This window comes from Drosophila obscura, unplaced genomic scaffold (assembly GCF_018151105.1).
Source record: "Drosophila obscura isolate BZ-5 IFL unplaced genomic scaffold, ASM1815110v1 contig_150, whole genome shotgun sequence".
In the NCBI taxonomy this organism is placed as follows: Eukaryota; Metazoa; Arthropoda; class Insecta; order Diptera; family Drosophilidae; genus Drosophila; species Drosophila obscura.
In genome coordinates this window covers 93,160-110,458 of record NW_024542736.1, presented here as the reverse complement: position 1 = coordinate 110,458, position 17,299 = coordinate 93,160, and the positions used below count along the sequence as shown (strand labels likewise).

The window sequence follows — 17,299 nt, the reverse complement described above, 5'->3', positions numbered from 1 at the left end:
TGTTTGATATAAAAGTCTTTTGATTGATTTCAGTCGCTTATCTGCTTTGTAAAGCGATTTCTTTTGCAGGCAGCCTTAGCAGCAGCAGCAGCCTTAGAGGGCGCACACACAATGGCTTTGGCACATGGCCCCCACCCAATGAGGTAACTGGAGACGAGGCAGAGGCTCTGAGGCTGAAGCAAGACAATGTTTAGCATCGCAAATTGCCATGACTCTCGTCTCCAAAAATCGATGGTAATTTGAGAAAATACTGTACTTCCAAAGAGTTGCTCCCATTACTGCTGCAAATTCAAATAAATTAACATTTCTTGGAATTCTTGTGTTTCGTTTTTCCGCTTAATGAAGGATGCCATGCCGCGTGGGTGAAGCTGCCAGCGGATCCGGTGCTAATGAAGCCTTATTCGCCTTATTTCTTATTCCAATGAAAGTTGTCAAAAATAAATTGTTAAGTAGTTCTTCTTATTGCATAATTCTCAGGCAATTACCTAATACTGGAATAAGCAGAATCAACTCTGTTTATGGCTTCAGAAAAAGATTCACACAAAGACTGTCTTTTTTTTATTGCTAAAAATCGCTGCTTTTATTCAAATTTCGTTGGGGGAATAAGTCACGCTATTCCCTCGTTTTGCAAAAGGCAAAGCAAACAATGTCCGCATAAGCTCACACATTAGTATTTGGGAACACACCTCACATTGCCTCATGCTCGTGTGTGTGTGTACAAGCGATATCTGACAGGACTGGGTACGGGGTCTACCGCTATCTGCAGACATTATACAATACATCGACGACAAATGATACGGTTCCGACTAACTACTCGTTTCTGAGGTTACCCCGCCCCCCCATACATAGTTTCTGCTGCTGGTGTTTATTTATTCGATAAGAGCCAAAGCCTCCCCTACAGAACCCACGAGCTTCGATAACAAAAGAGGGTTGAGGCCGGAGCCAAAGTAAACAAACTTAAAGAATTGTTAAAAACTTTCAGCCAATGTGCCACAACAAATTTCGTGATGAATTCTTTTTTAATCAAACATTTAAAACTTTTTAATAAGTGCACAACTCGAAATAAAATGGAATAGCAAAAACGAGAACGCAAAAACTTTGGCCTCTGGCGCTCTTAAGTGCCCGCTCAGGCCGCCACCACCACCAGGTTAGCTCCTTCACTTTCTCCTTTCGGCCACACTACACCGCCGCCACTCCTTCCTGGCCTGAGTGCTAGACCCACTTTTCATCGCTAAACTGGGAAAAAACTTATTTTGACTTGCTGAAAATCCACAAAACTTTGTTTTATTCTATTTTTATTATTCGCAAGTAAACGAAGAGATAAAAACAAATAACAAGAAATAAGAGGCCTGTTGAGTGTTCCGACTAATTGATACCCTCTTTTTGGATTTATTTGGAAATTGTATTGACATCTCTTCCTCTCCTCTGTTAGACAATTCCAACAATTCCATCCGTTCTGTTTTACTTGGATTCCTTGCTTTTATTGCGTGCATCAAAGAGCTTAACAAACCCAATATACCCAAAGAGAGTTGCATATGGACGTCATTTGTGCTGGGTGGGGGTCGGCGGGTGAGCAGAGCTTAACGGTTTGTTTTGCCAAACGAACCAAAAGCGAAACAACGGTCAAAACAACCTTTGAAATATTAATGGCCAACGCGAACTTCAGCTCCAATTGGAGCCAGTCCAGGCGGCAAGACAGGTCGAAACGGGGCGCATATAGCGTGCTGTCAATTGCAGCTAGTTGTAAGGAAGACCAAATGTTAGATCTCACGAAGGGAGCGAGGGAGGGGCAGAAATGTGCAAAAATACCTCAGAGTGGCAAGTGGTGTGGGGTGGGAGGACAAGATGCTACATGTTTGAATGCCTTTTGAAACGCCGACAACTTTGACTTTCTTGTGGTGTGAATAAACTTTGGCAAAATAACGACAACACACAAAAGCCTCTCCCCTCCCCCACCCGCCCAATAATGTTGCAATAGTTCAAGTTTTTCCATGCCGTTGCATATTTTGCCACAATAAAGTAAGAGGCTGCAACCTCTATGCACAGTGTACACATACATATGTATGTGTGTATGTACTTATGTATATTTAAGCCCGTGAGTATGTACATGTGTATGTATGTGTGTGCTTACCTGTTCATTGTGGCGGGCGGGGGGTTTGAGTGCATGTATTTAAAATTGCAGCATAAACAACTTTAATGAAAACGTCGACGGCTACGTTGACGCTGACGCTGACTGCGCGGAGATCAGTCTTTTTTTACAGTTGCAGGCGGAGGCTTTCACGGGTCAGGGGGGTTGTGCATGAGCGTGCGAACGAGACACAAAGACACTGCACCACGGCAGTGTAATTATCTTGCCTGAAGCTTCGAGCTGGAGACAGCTTGACAGACACGTGAGTAAATTGCTTGCAGGGAGCGGATGCCTGAGACTCTTTCTCTCTCTCTCTCTCTCTTTGGCAAAAGCAAAAGTTCACTTTCGCTGCCCTCGCCTTTTACTTGTAGTTGTAGTTTTTTTTATTTTGTATTTTTTTTTGTAATTGTAGTTGTGTAGCGTTTGCAACTGTTGTTGTTTTTTGTGGTTGTTGTTGGGGCGGTGGACATGCAATCCAATTACTACTGTAAATTGTAGATTGTTGCTGGCACGTAATATTTAATTATCATTTGCAGCACACACACACAAATTTCTCTTTGCCCCGCGGCGGCTTACTGTTTTAGACTGTTGCCTTAACGTTTCTTTTTTGTAAACGAAAGCGACGCCTTTAGTTTTTTGACACTTCTTAAGCAGCAGCAGCAGCAGCACCAGCACCAGCTCGCTCGCTCCGCTCTCACTCTGGCTGTCTCTCTCTCCTCTTAGCCACTCTACTCTCCCGCTACGGCGACGCAGGTAACACACACACACACAGCGCTCTCTCTCTCCCACTCTCCCTCGATCAGACGCACACTTGTGTCGCAGCAAACAGGTAGCAGGCACTCACACACACATGCGCAAACGAAGTAAACGAAGCAGAAACGAAACGCCTGAGAGACGCGTTTTTTGTTGTTGTTTCATTTGCACAATTTTCACAAATTTACTCGTCAAATTGGTTTATTCCAATATTTTGGAAAACTTTTAATGCTCAAAGGGAAGCCACACACACACGTGATATTCCACCAGCTCTGCACTTTGATCTCGCCCAGTGAGTGGATCGCTTTTGGCCCGATCAAATCGAATTTCTTATTTGCCGTCTTCCGTTAACACGCGACGCCGACGCGCACTGCGCTCAAAAGTCGTTCTTCGACTGAAAACGAAGTTGTTGCGCTTGCAGCCCCACAGACAACCGACGTCGTCGTCGTTGTCGTTGTAGTTGTAGTTGTCTGCGTCGGCGTCGGGCCGTCAATGGTCAGCGCTTCACAGTTAGTCGCCGCTGCTCTCTGCGGCGTCGCAAACCTCTCATCTCATCTACTCTCTGGCTCTGCTGGTGGGGGGAGACAGCGATAGCCAGTAGATGATGGTTCAAGTCGCGCTATTCCGACTATAAGATACCCGTTAGTCGGAAAAATGGCTTGAGCAGCAGGCATAAAGCGATCCAATTGGAATTAAAATTGTGGCAAAGCCATTCTCTGAGCGACATATGGGAATATTGTAAAGGAGAATGTCGGGTTTTCTCCCTCATTCTGAGTGTAGTAGAGCGTACGACTGTTTAGTTTGGAAGTGTTACCCTGTATGACAAATAAGATGATATCAAATATGGGAAGCACTTCCATTTGCAGTCTATTTTCTGATATCGTAAGCAGTAAACTGTATCCCCCCCGCCAGTGTCGCAGAGGAAACTCTTTTGTTTGTTAATCCATTCACAATACTATCGCAAACATTTTTCCGCGGAAGTTCAGATTAAAAGAGTTTGTTGAGCTTGCGGATTTGCGTTGATCGAAGAGTTTTGTACTCATCACAGTAGTACTCATCATCCTGTAGTTCCCAGGAAAAGTTTGTTCTTGAGGTACTTAAAGTTGGCTAAGGCTTGAGTCCTTTACGGTTAGTAATTCAACTTTCAGCAGCTCGAAACTTTCCGCTAAAGCTGGTTGAAAATTACAGAGTTAAGGCTTTAAAATGCTGCATAATGATGCAATTTTCCGTCAGTTTTGCTGATTTATTCCGCTCGCTGTCCTGCTGTCCTGTCGTCCTGCTGGGAAATCGCTCAACAGCGAGCTCTGAGATTTTGAGCCGTGAGTCACGGCTCTTTGTCCAAGTGGCAATCGATTTAATGCAGCGCCTGTCCGGGCATCCCATCCGGGCCGGGCCGGTCCGGCCGAGTGCGTATTTGAATTTCAATCAGGTGGCTGCAGCGAAATAAATAAGCCGCAGGCACTGAACCTCTGAGCCACTGATGATGAGGACCACTTCCACTGCCACTTCCCTATCAATATGGCACGCATCGCCCGTGCTGCATTTGTAACTAAGTAGGAGTCCCATCCCCTTTCCTCTCTCTCCCTACTACTCACCGTTTATAATTCTGGTCAGCTTGGAGCGTCGGGTGGAGGATGGACTCAGCATGCTCTCCCGCCGGCTGCTGCTGGCACTGCTGCTCCCGTTTCCTGGATGCTGGTGATGATGGAGATGGCCGCCACTCGAACCCGTCGCGGAGCCAGTTCCAGAGCCGAAGCCCAGGTCGCCGTAATTGACATTCAGCTGGGCGTGCGCCTGGCCGCCGAATGTGGTGCCGGTGGAGGATGTCGAGTACAGACTGCTGGCAGAGGGACGCTTGCTGAACGGTGAGGGCGAGGGCGAGAAGCCACCACCACCTGGCGCCGTGACGGCCAGCGAGGGGCGTGGCAGGTCACTAAACACAATCTCGGCAAAGGAGTCGATGCTGGCCGAGCGCTGAAGTGCACTGCTGTCCTTGCGCCTGCAAAACACACAAATCAAAGATATGGAAAAGGATGAGCCACTGCCAGTACTAGTTGGAGGGGGGGTGGGTGGGTAAGTGGGACTATAGTATAGAGATCTGCGGAAAAGTGGCGACAGCTTATAAAGTATCGTAATTACTTCATGCTGTCGGACATTTTAATGAGCTACCCACAGACCATTAAGTGTTGCCAACTTCTCCCGTTACCCCCGTTACCCCCCGTTACCCCCGTTACCCTATTGCCCCGTTGCGGTCACTGGCCGGCCTAGTTGGCCATAATGTGACCGTTTTTTATGGCCACGCTGGTGGAGAAAGCCCCGCCAGACAGCTGGCGCTAGTGCCGTGCTGTGGGTAATGCTGACAAAGTTGACGCATGCCGGTTGCTGGTGCATACTCGTATCTGAACATATTTCTTCATTCAAGCTAAATAGTTTTCTACAGTTTTCTTCAGTTTCCCTCTGGCCGCTTGCTTTTTCTCGGCCTTTCTTGGGCATTTTCTTGCCCATGACTTGCCATGTTTATGGCCTGCAAATCGTGACGAGTGATGGAGCTGATGGGCAGACCCAGAGGTCACAACAAACTGCAATTTACGGCTTACTTAGCGGCTTGGTAATGGATTAATTTGCCCATTGGGCAGCATTACTTGAATGTTATCTTTAATTTAATAAGATTGAAATAAAATTCCCTGAATATTTCTTGAGTTTTTTTATGGTTAGTGCTCTGAAACCAAATACATGTCGTGTACTTTTTACAAAAAAAAAAAGAGGGGGTTATAAAATTTGTGGTAAATGTGGATGTGTGTACGCAGAAAGGGCGGGGGGGGCTGCGCTTTTGCCTGATGCTCAAGAGCTGGGCAACCAAATTTGGTTTCCGACCATGTCACGCTGCTTGTAAATTTTTTTTTTATCTGGGGGGGGCCGGGCCCCGTTTTTGCCTTTACTGCTTCCAAAATTCAAAATCCGGCCCAACGCTGCCGCGCTGCTTTAAATTTTTATAAGTAACACCGAATTATTTTCCCTATAAAATATGAAAAATGGGCAATGAGTTCCCAGAAGAATCGATTATCGTACAGCTCCTCTAGCTAGACATACAGAAACCTATACTTAAATTGGATAAAGAGTGTTAAAACCCCTTTCAAACCCCTTTCGTCCGGGATTCATAACTCTAGCCTTTAATTAAAACTGTGTTGGCTTTGGAAAACCATGTTATTTGGCAACCTTCTACTCGTATATGTATTTGCAGCACACTAAATCAAATTTTCAAGCCGCACATAAATTGAGTCCCCCCCGCACCGTCCCGCCACCACCCACACACTGTGGCACATTTAGAGCATTTGCATAATCAGAGTCAAGTTGGAAAAGTCGACCACATTAAACCCGCCATAGCCTTGAGAAAAGTTTCCCTGTGCCAGAAGCATCAGTCAGTTCCACAAATTTGTCCTCCAAGTAGAACAACCCGTACATACATAAGTATGTAGGGGTATGTTGTATATTGTAGATGTTTATGTACAACATGTCGTATGCGCAACATTTTCAATTAAAACCGCAAAAGCTGTCGGCAATCCCAGCCCCAACGTAGAGTTAATTTGATCTGGTGGGGGGTATGGGGGTCGACTGCTGGGCGGCTGGATGCATTTATACACGCAGTAATTCTGTTAATCCGAAACCATAATAAACCGTTTGGAGATCCCCCCTAACCACACCGCAGCACACCACCCACCCCATCGATGTCTGTCCCTTTCTCCGAGACAAAGTTAAGTAAATTTGCAATTAAACACATTCATAATTTGCCAACAGCTAAATACGCTTAATCAACGCAAATTCAATCAAATTACGACGCTTTTAGGCAACAAAACGAAGTGGTTCCCCCACTCCTGCCCCTCCAACTACTACTCCTTCCTTGCTCGACTTCGCTTAGTGAACTCTTGGGTAAAAAGTTGTGCTCGTCATCGCTGATGGCTGGCTGATGGGGTGTGGGAGTGGGTGTATGGGTGGATGGGGGGCAAAGTGGAAGTACAAGTTACTCCGAAGCCACAGAAACATTTCAGGGCTGGCGACAGGCAGACAGGCAGAGAGAGACGAGACGAGACCCCTGTTGGCCTGTTTTCTCGACTATAGTTGTCAACCTCATGTTGTCTGTTTGAGGGTGGAATGAGAGATGACAGCCAGATAGAGATGGGCTAACCACCAGACCTTCTGATTGCATCTCGCATTTGTCGAACCAACATCAAGGCAGAGCTACGAGTAGTCGAGCAGTTCTCTAGATAGAACAGCAGAGCCACCGGCTGTGCTGGCTGGTGCTGTGGTGCCTAGTCAATAATAATGATTGTTATTAAGTTATGCATAGATGTGGCAGGCACTTTAACCGGCTGCCAACTGGTGGCAATAATTCAGGAGCAGAGTCAAATGTGGCCTGGATGTGTGTATGCCGCTGAATGCCGTGTTTGCCCAAAAATATACAAACAAGCATCTCCCCATGCATTTGCCATGACAAGGTCGAACACTGCTGCTGCTGATGCTGCTGCTGCTGCCAGTGAATAGATCGACCTGGATGCCACACACTTGTGCGTCTTGCCTGAGTGTCTTTCCATGCCCGGGTTGTCTGCCATTTGGCCTCCTTATTTACACTTGTCTCCCCTGCGCTGAAACCGATTGCCAGGGAATGTGCCATGTTCTGTGACCATATGTGACACACACACACACAACAATCCTTCTGCGTGGCTAGGCGGCATGGCACAATGTTCGCTCTTCCAGCTGTTTCTGGGGATACTGGGGGCGGGAGCCACTGTCAGCCTTTTGTGTGAAATTCTCTTAATAAGGGATGACTGCGAACCGAACCACCGAAATTGTCTAGGACATGGAGCATTGTTCGCCCCTGCACCATAATTGAGGGTGAATGAAAAGTGCATTAGGACCGGAAATACACTCAGAAATGAAACAGAAGTGAGAGAGAAAGGGAGTGCTACAGATCGATATGGGTTGGGCTTTTCCGCCCAAGTTTTGCTCTCGCTCTTTTGGTCAATTGCGACCTAAATTTGGCCCTAATGAATTCGATGGTCCGATTGACTCTTTTGGGGGGGCCACAGCTGCCTGGCTTCCCTGACGCACATAATCATTTGGCTCCATCCTCCCCATTTGGTGACCTTTTATGCGGATCACATACACAAACTTCCCCAACGGTAGCCGCTTCCTTCTGGCGACATCAAACGGGCCCAAAGTGATACGGAAAATAAATCAAAAGCATAATGTGGCGACGATGCCACACACACAAATTGATGTTGACATCAGCAGCAAGACATTTTGTCGAGGCTTTTAGCTAAGCTTTTTTTTTGTTCCTTGTGCCAAGCTGCATGCAATTTATAAAATTTTACAGTACATAAGACAGCCAACCCCGCCCCCACATTGAAGGTAATGAGTGTTGTCGTTGTATTTGTCTTGGGTTGTTTTCTGTGTGTGCGTGTTGTGTTGTGTACGTGTAGCACATGACGTATGCGCAATTTCATTTATGGTTCGTTTGCTCGAACTTCCAGTGGCATCTTGTGTTGCCTTAGCTATAGTTGGTGGATTGGATGATGCCGTACCGTGCCACAGGAGTAGAAGAATAACACAGACAACGTACGACACAAGACGCACAAAACTTTATCCTTAACATCAAGACTTGAGACAAGGAGACAGGAGACAGGAGCCACAGAGACAAGACAGGACAGGACAGGACACTGTTTTATTGGCTCCACTGTTCGCTTACAGTCCCTTTCCCTTCGTGTTGGGACTGTTTTTACTTTTTCTTGGGGCTGACTTCCTCATGAATAATGCATTCACAATTAAGCCAGTAAGGACTACGAGAGGAGAACCCCAAAGGAAGAGTGGCCATAGCTGCTCCTCACTGTTCTGCTCTGCAGTTATTATTATGCGAATCGCTGGTTGCCGTCTCCTGGCTGCTGGCTGTTGCCTGCTCCTGCTGCCATTTGCGTTGTTTTCTGGCTCTAAATTTAGCAACACGCAACACAAACAAACAGCACAAGGAGAGAGAAAAGTACCGAGAAGTACGAGAATTACTTGCCACTCGGACAACAATAACCCGCCCGAAAATCGCCCTCCCTATTTTTGGTTTGGGTTTGGGTTTGAGTTTCGGTTTTTCTGCATTTTAAAATATCAAAGTTTAAGCACAGTCTCTTGTAAAAAGGCACCCTACCCACTGACGTTCTTTGTATCCTATTTTTCGTTCGCTCTTATGTATCCCGCTGTGCGGGTGGCAACGTTGCAATCAGTGCCCAGAGAGGGGTCTCTCTCCTCTCTCTCTCTCTCTCTCTCTCTCTCTGTGGCATGTTTGCCAAAATGATTTTACACACTCGACTGTGGACGACTGTGGTCACTGTGCTCTCAGGGCAAATGCATAGTTCAAGGCGCAATCTTGCAGCTCGTAAATTGCTTAAGTCCCGTCAAGGACATGTGCTCGAACAAGAATGTAATATAAAAGGCACAGCCACTGGCACCGGCAGGTCGGTCTGCAGCATGTTGTTCTCTTCCTACTTTTGCTACTCAATTATTTTATTCAATCAACAAGACAAGTTTGTATCTCACAAATTGCTTCTACTACAGGCCCCCCCCCCCATTCACAAACGGAAATAAATTTACAGAAAAAAAAAATATATATAAATAAATCTTTGTTTATGCAGACTAGTCCAGACTAGTCCATCAATGCAATGTGCATCTGTTTCAATTAGTCTGCTGCTCGTATAAATCAATTGGTTTTCCCCAAAGGTTCTTTGACTGCTGGCCAAGGACCTGAATTGGCTTTCTGCTACATCTGGCGGGTGGGTGGGGCCAGGGGCAGGGCACTGGTACCTGACGTTAATTAAACCAGCATCGAGAGAAGTCTCAATCTGTGGGGTGTGGGGTGGGGTGGGGTTTGGGTTGGAGCGTGTTAATCTTGCGACTGCATGTGTCTCCATTAGACCGCCGTGAAGCGAAGCGAATGAAGACAAATGCCACACTCGACCGCAGGGCAAGCTGCTCGCCTGTCATCACCATCCATCCATCCAACTAACCAACCAACGACACAACCTCATGTGGCCAGCCATTAGGTAGGTGGTGGCATGCCAGAGATCAGCTTGCCACCGCTGCTCTGGGCGCAAATGGAATTAGCTAATTGCAAACGCTCTCTTTCACTCTCTCTCTCTCTGCCAGTCAAGGTGAATGTTGACAGTGGAGACACACACACGTGATGGGTAGTGCTGAAAGATGTCATAAATTACAAGTACGCACCTCTCCCAGGACAGACGACGGGGCGCATCCTCGCCCAGACCCAGACCAAGTCCCAGACTCACAGCCGAGGTGTCACCAGGCGGCGGCTGCAGATTGGATCTGCCTGCGAAGCCACTTGATTGATGCAGCAGCTTGGCCAGGCGAGTGAAGGTCGTGCCCGAGCTGGAGCCAGAGCCGGATGCAGATGCCGATGCCTCGACCAGCGGCAATTCGTGGAGGGTGTGTTCTCTGGCCAGCGGTGTGGTGGCCTCCGATGTGGCTGCGGCACGCTTTCTGGCTGCCAGACGATAGGCACGCGCTGCCACCACATGTGGGGCGGGGATCCTGCCAAAGTTAAAGTCCAATTACAAATGAATGCAGCCCCGGGAGAGGGTATGTGTTTTAATCACCTGAGCAGCAACGAGCCATCCGCATGGCACTCAAAGTCATCCGACAGCTGAAACAACGAACTGTCCCCCAAATGTTGCTGTTGCAGCTGCAATTGATGCTGTTGCTGCTGTTGGTGTTGGTGTTGCTGCTGCTGCTGCAGTGTTGAGTGAGTCGTTTGGTGGTGGTGAGGAGTGCTGCCCGAGGACTTGCGCCGATACACCAGACTGCTATCATCCTTTGGCAAATTCAATGACTTCACCATCAGCGTGTTGTTGTTGTTGGCCAAATGGGTGTTGTTGTTGTTGTTGGTGCTGCTGCTGCTTGTGGCACTGGTCGTGTTGCCAGGATTGCCGCTGCTGGTGCCGCTGCCGGTGCCACCACCACCACCGCTGTGTCCGGCACGGGTGAGCAACGACCAGCGATGTCCACTGGCGCTGCCACTGCGGCTCTTGCTGGCCAACAGTCGCTCGTCTGTGGGTGGAAAATGCAAAATGAAAAATAAAAAAATCAGTTAATGGAGCGCGCATTGATATACTCGAATGCAAGGGTTTTTTCTGGCCCTCCTGCAAGCTGCACTCTCCCATAATTTGTGTGTGCACACTCGTATGTACGAATATTAATCATAACTCGAGCTGAAAACTTGTCAAAAGTTTTTAATTAAATCTTGTGCCAGAACATGTCGTGGCCACGCACGAGCCCTGCGGCTCGGGTAAACTCTGGGAGAGCCATTTTCCATTATTCCGTTTTGTATATTTTTATTCCCTTGCCCAGAGGTTGAATACTTTTTTGCTAGAAGTGTGCAACGCACATTAAAGAGGGGTAGCTGGTGCTCTAGCTGCCAATACAATATATTGACAAATAATTTAGGTGCCATCATATACCATACATCCATGGACTATCTCTCCTATCTACTGGATTATTGAATGCACAGCCACAACCAATTTGTGTTTCCATCATTTTTGTGGTTTCCTTGGCAGCAAATATCTCTGCATAGAACAAACATAATATGCAGAGCCAAAGTAGCGATGGTTCATACAATAATTTCACTCGGAAAACTGTTTCAATTAGTAGTTTAATTTTCCTATATGAAACTGTCTAATGCTACTAATGTAGTGCCATGTTTAAGCCCATATTTGTTCCGATGAGAATTCATTCACGAAAGGTACTCTATTTATAAATTTAAATTAATTCAATTCAAATCCAATAAAAATAATAAATTGGATAAAAATGTCAGTAGATGGCAGTGGAATTTTCTATATAATCTACACAATTTTCCGAAGCTTCTAGCCTTTCGTTTAGGTTTTTCCTACAAAATCGCTTCGATGTGATTGTTTATTGACTTTTTTTTTTTTCGTTGCATCGCAACGAATGTTTACACGGAATTCATTCTTTACCCTCTGATCAATCAGCAAATGGCCATGGAATATGATTCCGTAGAAAACCAAATAACTACACTTTGCTTAAGCTCTCAGACGCAGTAGGATTGATAGACCCAGAGAGAGAGAGAGAGAGAGAGAGCATAAAAAGGGAGAGAGATTTCTACTGACAGTTTGTTTTAAAATGAAATTTAAATTTTTTTATTCCATGGCATTCCATGGCATGGTCTTGACGAGGGACAACGGCTAAGGCGATTATAGATGGTAAATCAGCTTATGGCCCATAGCAATGATGGACTGCCCTTGACCCGATTTGAGTTGCGAGAGCCATAATTTAATTCCAAATCCATTTTGAGCAGTAAACAAAATGTTATCTCTATTAAAATGTTTCATTCGGTGCGCGTAAGTAACTCAATTATAATTTCGCAGGCACGAGTATGTAGATGTACGCACCCAATTGAAATGTTTGCTTATCCGTGTGCAGCGAGACGACCGGAAGTCCTGGCACAATGATGGCGGGCAGTGTGCGCGACCGTAACAATGGTGGCGGCAGCTTGCGGCTGCCCGTGCGCGATTGTGACCCAGAGCCGCCACCGCTGCCAACACTCGCACTGCCACCCGCAGCGGCGCTGCTCTGTTGGGCCCTGCAAAAAGAGAGACAGAGAGAGAGGGAGACAGAGAGTGTGAGAAAGGGTGAGAGATGTGCAAAAGGAAGTGACAATAATAAGTTAATGCAATTATATATTAAGTGCGACGAGTGGGGTGTGTCAGCAAGGAAATGCAATTAGTTCTTCCTACGATTTTCTCCTCCATTGTCATGGATGCCGTTTCCGTTTCATTTGCATGTCCGGATGCCCCACTTGCTCACCCATGCCCATGCCCATTCCCATTGCCATCCCTTATTCCACCTCCTGCATCGAGAGTGTGCGAGTGTCAGCTGTTGATTTGCGCATTTTTTTTTCGCTCTCATTCGAATTACATTTGATTGTTGTGTGGAAAATTATTTCCAGCACCTCTCAACTTCATTCACATACCTCCCCCTCCCCTCCACAGCTGGTGGTGACAGCTGCCACCCCATAAGCTCCTGCCCGCCGCACCCACAGTTTGTGCAGCTTGATGTGTGATTGAATTTCTGGCACTTGAATGGGATTCCCAACTTGACGCCTACGCCAGATGCGACATGGGGGCTCGGCTCGTCTCGGCTCGGCTGTGCTGATGGACCAACCCCTACCACCACCCCCTCTACCCTTGTGCTCCTCTTGAACTGCACCCATATTGCGATATTACATATTTCCGTATGCAAAAAGGAGAAGCTGCAGAAATGGAAAACTTTTTATTTGATTTACTCTGACTTTGACATTTTGCCAAGGCTCGCCGAATATCTGTCAGAGTTCGACACAAGTTGGCAGCTCCATGTCCCCGCTCTAGCTCGGAATTGTACGCTATATTGATGATGATACACAACCAAATCGGACTGGGAATTGTTGTTGTGTGTTGTGTTGTGTCGGGCTGTGCTATGTGGGAGCTGCCAAACGAACCAAAATCAGCAAAGTTTTTCGGCAGCTCCTCCCCCCACCCAAAGATCTCCCAGCGAGGGGCAGCAGGATAATACTTTCAATCGCACACTCCTTCATCTCTACTCCACTGACAAGAGCTGCAGCAAACTTACAGCGAAAAAGAATCATGTAAGCAATTTATTTGTGTCCTTGCTGTAGGAGGGGTAAGCGGTGGGGGGCGTTGGGAGGACTGGGAAAACTTGAGGAAAACATTCGAAATAGTTACAGCAGCGAAAAGAACAGCAACAACACACAATGTCCACACATAAATAAAACAGAAAATTACACAACGCTTTAGCGGGAAAAGTTTAAGTTTCTTTTTCTCATTTTTTCTCTCTTTTTTTTGTATATTTTGAGCACTGTAACGCCTCTCGTCTCGGCTTTTGTTTTATAGGCCTGGTGTGGCAGGATGTTAAGGCACTTTTGAGTGCGTTAAGCACAGGGGCACATCAAAATTGTGTGTGTGTGGCAGCAGCCACTACCCACTAAGGGTGCAAGCTGTTACAGGTCACAGCAGGGAGCAAGCAAAAGTCTACAGGAGTCGGCGGCATATGGGCAAGGGAGCAGTGTGGGCGGCCAACCCACTCACATAACTCAAAGCGGATCTGCATAATTGACGTGAAATACTCGTAACCGTAAATCGTGCATTACCCAACAACATTTGCCACCTTTTGGTTAAACAAAAAGGGGGCACAAAAAGAGGGCACACGGCATGGCAAAGGAAAAAGGTTAACATGCTGCCAGAATTGCCAGTAAAAATGCTTGAAGATGGGCGCCACATAAAAGTTAACAGTCTGATAATGGAGTCATGCGTGGAGGGCGGAGGAGCAAAGTCGTTATTTAATGAGAGCAGGAAGTCGGCCAGGAGTGCATGCCAAGAAGATCAAAAGAAGTGGGCTATACCCTAAGGGTATGTATGTTTAAAAATCATTTAACCCCACTAGTCTCCACCTTAGTACATCTGCTACACATTTTGTTTCCATTGTGGTGCAATTCTGTTTAGTGGAGGAAGTTTTCAACGTGAAGAACCAGGCCCTTTAAAACGGAGTCTTCATTTTTTCCTAATCTATTTTCCAGTAAGTACTTCTGAAGCTCATATTTCCTTGGTTGCTCTCAGGTTTCCTTAGGCATTAATTTTCCTCCACTCTGGTCCCCATTTTACTTTTCATTTGCCTTTAAAATTCTCACTTTTATTTTTTTTTAATCAGGAAGCGAATGCCCCCTCTTGTTATTCATTGGGGAATACCCTCGAGTACTTTGGTATATCCTCGGCACAGGTTTTCATTTAGCTGAACATACTCCTAATTCTATTAGAATTTCTCTCTCTCTCCCCTAATGATGATCCTTATGCCCATTTGCATGCGCCAGTTAAGGGACTTCTGTTGACACCTCGGACAGCACCAGTCGAAAGGTAATGACGTTTTCCACTTGCCGGTCGCCGCCATATACATTGGCATTACCTATGGCTTTATTACAGTCGCCTAACTACGGACTGGGCAGGGGCTGCTTTAATAAATATGTTCTCCCCTTCTCCGTTGTCTGTAAAAAGGGCAACTAAGCCGAAAGGCTTTGCCAAATTACGCATACGCAATGTGTGCCCTGTAATCCAATGTGTGTGTTGTGTGTGTGTTGCCCGCTCATGTGTGTGTGTGTGTGTGTGTGGGTTGGGTGGGTCGTGTAATTGCATTTGGTGCTGTGTTTACATGTGCGTGCATAATTAGAGCAAATGTTGCTCGTGTAATCAAATCATCGGATGGCAGCCCTTTTAGTCCCGGCTGTGTGCTGCTCCTTTCGGATTCCATTTTGAATTGGTTAAAGCGAGATATTCGTTCTTTAAGAAACCGCCAACCCACTTGAGCTACCGTCTCCGCCTTCTGCTTCTCCCTGCCCTCTCCTTCAGCGGATGGCGGCCCGTGCCTAATTGAGTTTGTCGCTTGGCATTCTTTCAGAGTACCCGCTTCCTACCCGCCTCGTCCGGCGTCCTGGGCTGAGGCAAATGATGGGCATGCGGATGCCACAGCATAAGAAGCATTTTCATTACGACGATGCAGCAGGGCAAACAGCAAAAAAAATGTCGAAAATTTACTTTGCAGCTCACAAAGAGGATCCGTGCAGAGCTAAGCAATAAACGAAGAAAATCTCTAACGAGCTGCGTTCTAGAGTGTTCCTAGAACACAAATGAGAAACGGCTGCAGGACGTGCATGGGAATTGAGATTGGTTGGATTCGGTTGCCACGCCCCCTCGTGCCCCTTACTGGCCACACTACTGCCCCGGGAAACTAAAGGCTGAAGCCTTCTAGGGCCAAAATACACGCGATATTTATCAGGGTATTCGAGGGTCCTTCACACAATGCATTCAAGTGCATTCTGCCAGCAAAGTGCGTCGCCTTAACTCCCATGTGCTGGCTGCTTCAGCCCCCGTGCACCCCGAAATTTAATGCACGCCCCCCATGCCATGGCAGAACAGAGAAAAGTGCAAAAATAGCAGGTTCTATTTATATCCGTTCGCGTTTGAGTGCAAAGGGTAAATGGTAAATGGTAATCGGGTAAACGTGAAAATGTTAAAGCCAGATGGAAGCTTTTTTGTGGAATACCAATCCGTGTCTGTGGCTCCTGGATCCAGGAGAATTTTCAGTTAAATATTTCCACAAAATAAGATAAATTTTCTACTTATCTGTTGAATCCCCCTTTTCAATCGGATATTGCTTAATGCCACACGATTAACAATTTAATTGGGTCTTTCCTTTGTCTTTCAGTTTGAATTTACGCATTTATTTTCGACTTTAAAGCTAGTGCCACAGAATTTATATGGACATCTGATTAGTGTTTATTTTATGGTCGATGCATATCGATTCTGCTTTCAGTTAGTTTGTTGCAAAGTTGAAAGTTTGTTTGATGGCAAAGAAATCGCTTTTAATTGCGGCCAAATCCTCAGTTCAAACAACTTGTTAAATCTGTTTGCCATCGCCTGACTGGATGGCTGGCTGACAATTCAATGGGCCTGGTGCGCTCAGCCAAATCCTTGCAAATCCCATCAAATCCCCCTGCTCCATGCCCCACCCAATGGTTAAGTAATGGCAAACATTCAACTTACTGTCGCTCTTTGCGCTGCTGTCGCTTCTTCTTGAACGCCTTACGGACGCGCAGGAGTAGGAATGCGGCCCGATCCACGGACAGTGTGGTGCCGCTCTTCTTCGCTGGTCCTGCTGCAGTCTCCTCCATCTTTCTGTGTGTGGCGACTGCTGTTGTTGTTGCTCTTGTACTTGTGGTGTTTCTTTGTTGTTGGTTGCGGCTGGTGGTGGCAAGTTGTCTTCTGTGTCGTGTCTGCTGCCAAAGCTCAAGCTCAAGCGGGGCTGCTGCCGCGGCAGTGCCGTCTAGGAATACTTGCGCACTTGCCGACAGACATTTGTATGCTCCAGGCGTAGGTCCTGCTCCACTCTGTCTGTGGTCTCCTCACTTTTGGCTTATGCTTCTTGTGGGGGGTGATGGTTGGTTCCTGGTGCTACACTTGCTCTTCTATTACTTTGAAACTCATCATCCTGTGTGCTGCAGGAAGCGAGAACAAGGATATATATGAATAAAGACACACACACACACACACACAGTGGAGTATTTGCATATCCTGACGGCAGTACGTGACCCTGTTCTCTCTGTCTGACAATTGCGTGGCAGGAAGCAAATAATATTTTGTTTACTTGTCGCAAAAGCACCGTCTCATCCACCCATCCTCCCCGCCCCCTTTTCCCACTCACACACTCCATCAGACAAGTCCGGGCAAAAGTGTAATATGCATTCATACGATATTGTTTTATTTATGATCTCCCCTTATTGCTGCTTAGGTAAGTTGCAAATTT

General features: G+C 46.6%; 1 protein-coding gene across 1 annotated transcript in view; it reads right to left on the bottom strand.

The window, feature by feature from the left end:
• Positions 1-16,765, bottom strand: part of LOC111066446 — a 28,727-nt gene extending 11,962 nt beyond the window's left edge. Inside the window, exons 1-5 of the mRNA XM_022355074.2 lie at positions 16,540-16,765; positions 12,343-12,533; positions 10,534-10,984; positions 10,145-10,468; positions 4,477-4,880 (exon numbers count right to left, since the gene is read on the bottom strand). Coding sequence (XP_022210766.1) covers positions 4,477-4,880; positions 10,145-10,468; positions 10,534-10,984; positions 12,343-12,533; positions 16,540-16,667 — 1,498 coding nt within the window. The 5' untranslated portion in view covers positions 16,668-16,765. The remainder of the gene's footprint in view (positions 1-4,476; positions 4,881-10,144; positions 10,469-10,533; positions 10,985-12,342; positions 12,534-16,539) is intronic.
• Between the last annotated feature and the right edge of the window lie 534 nt (positions 16,766-17,299).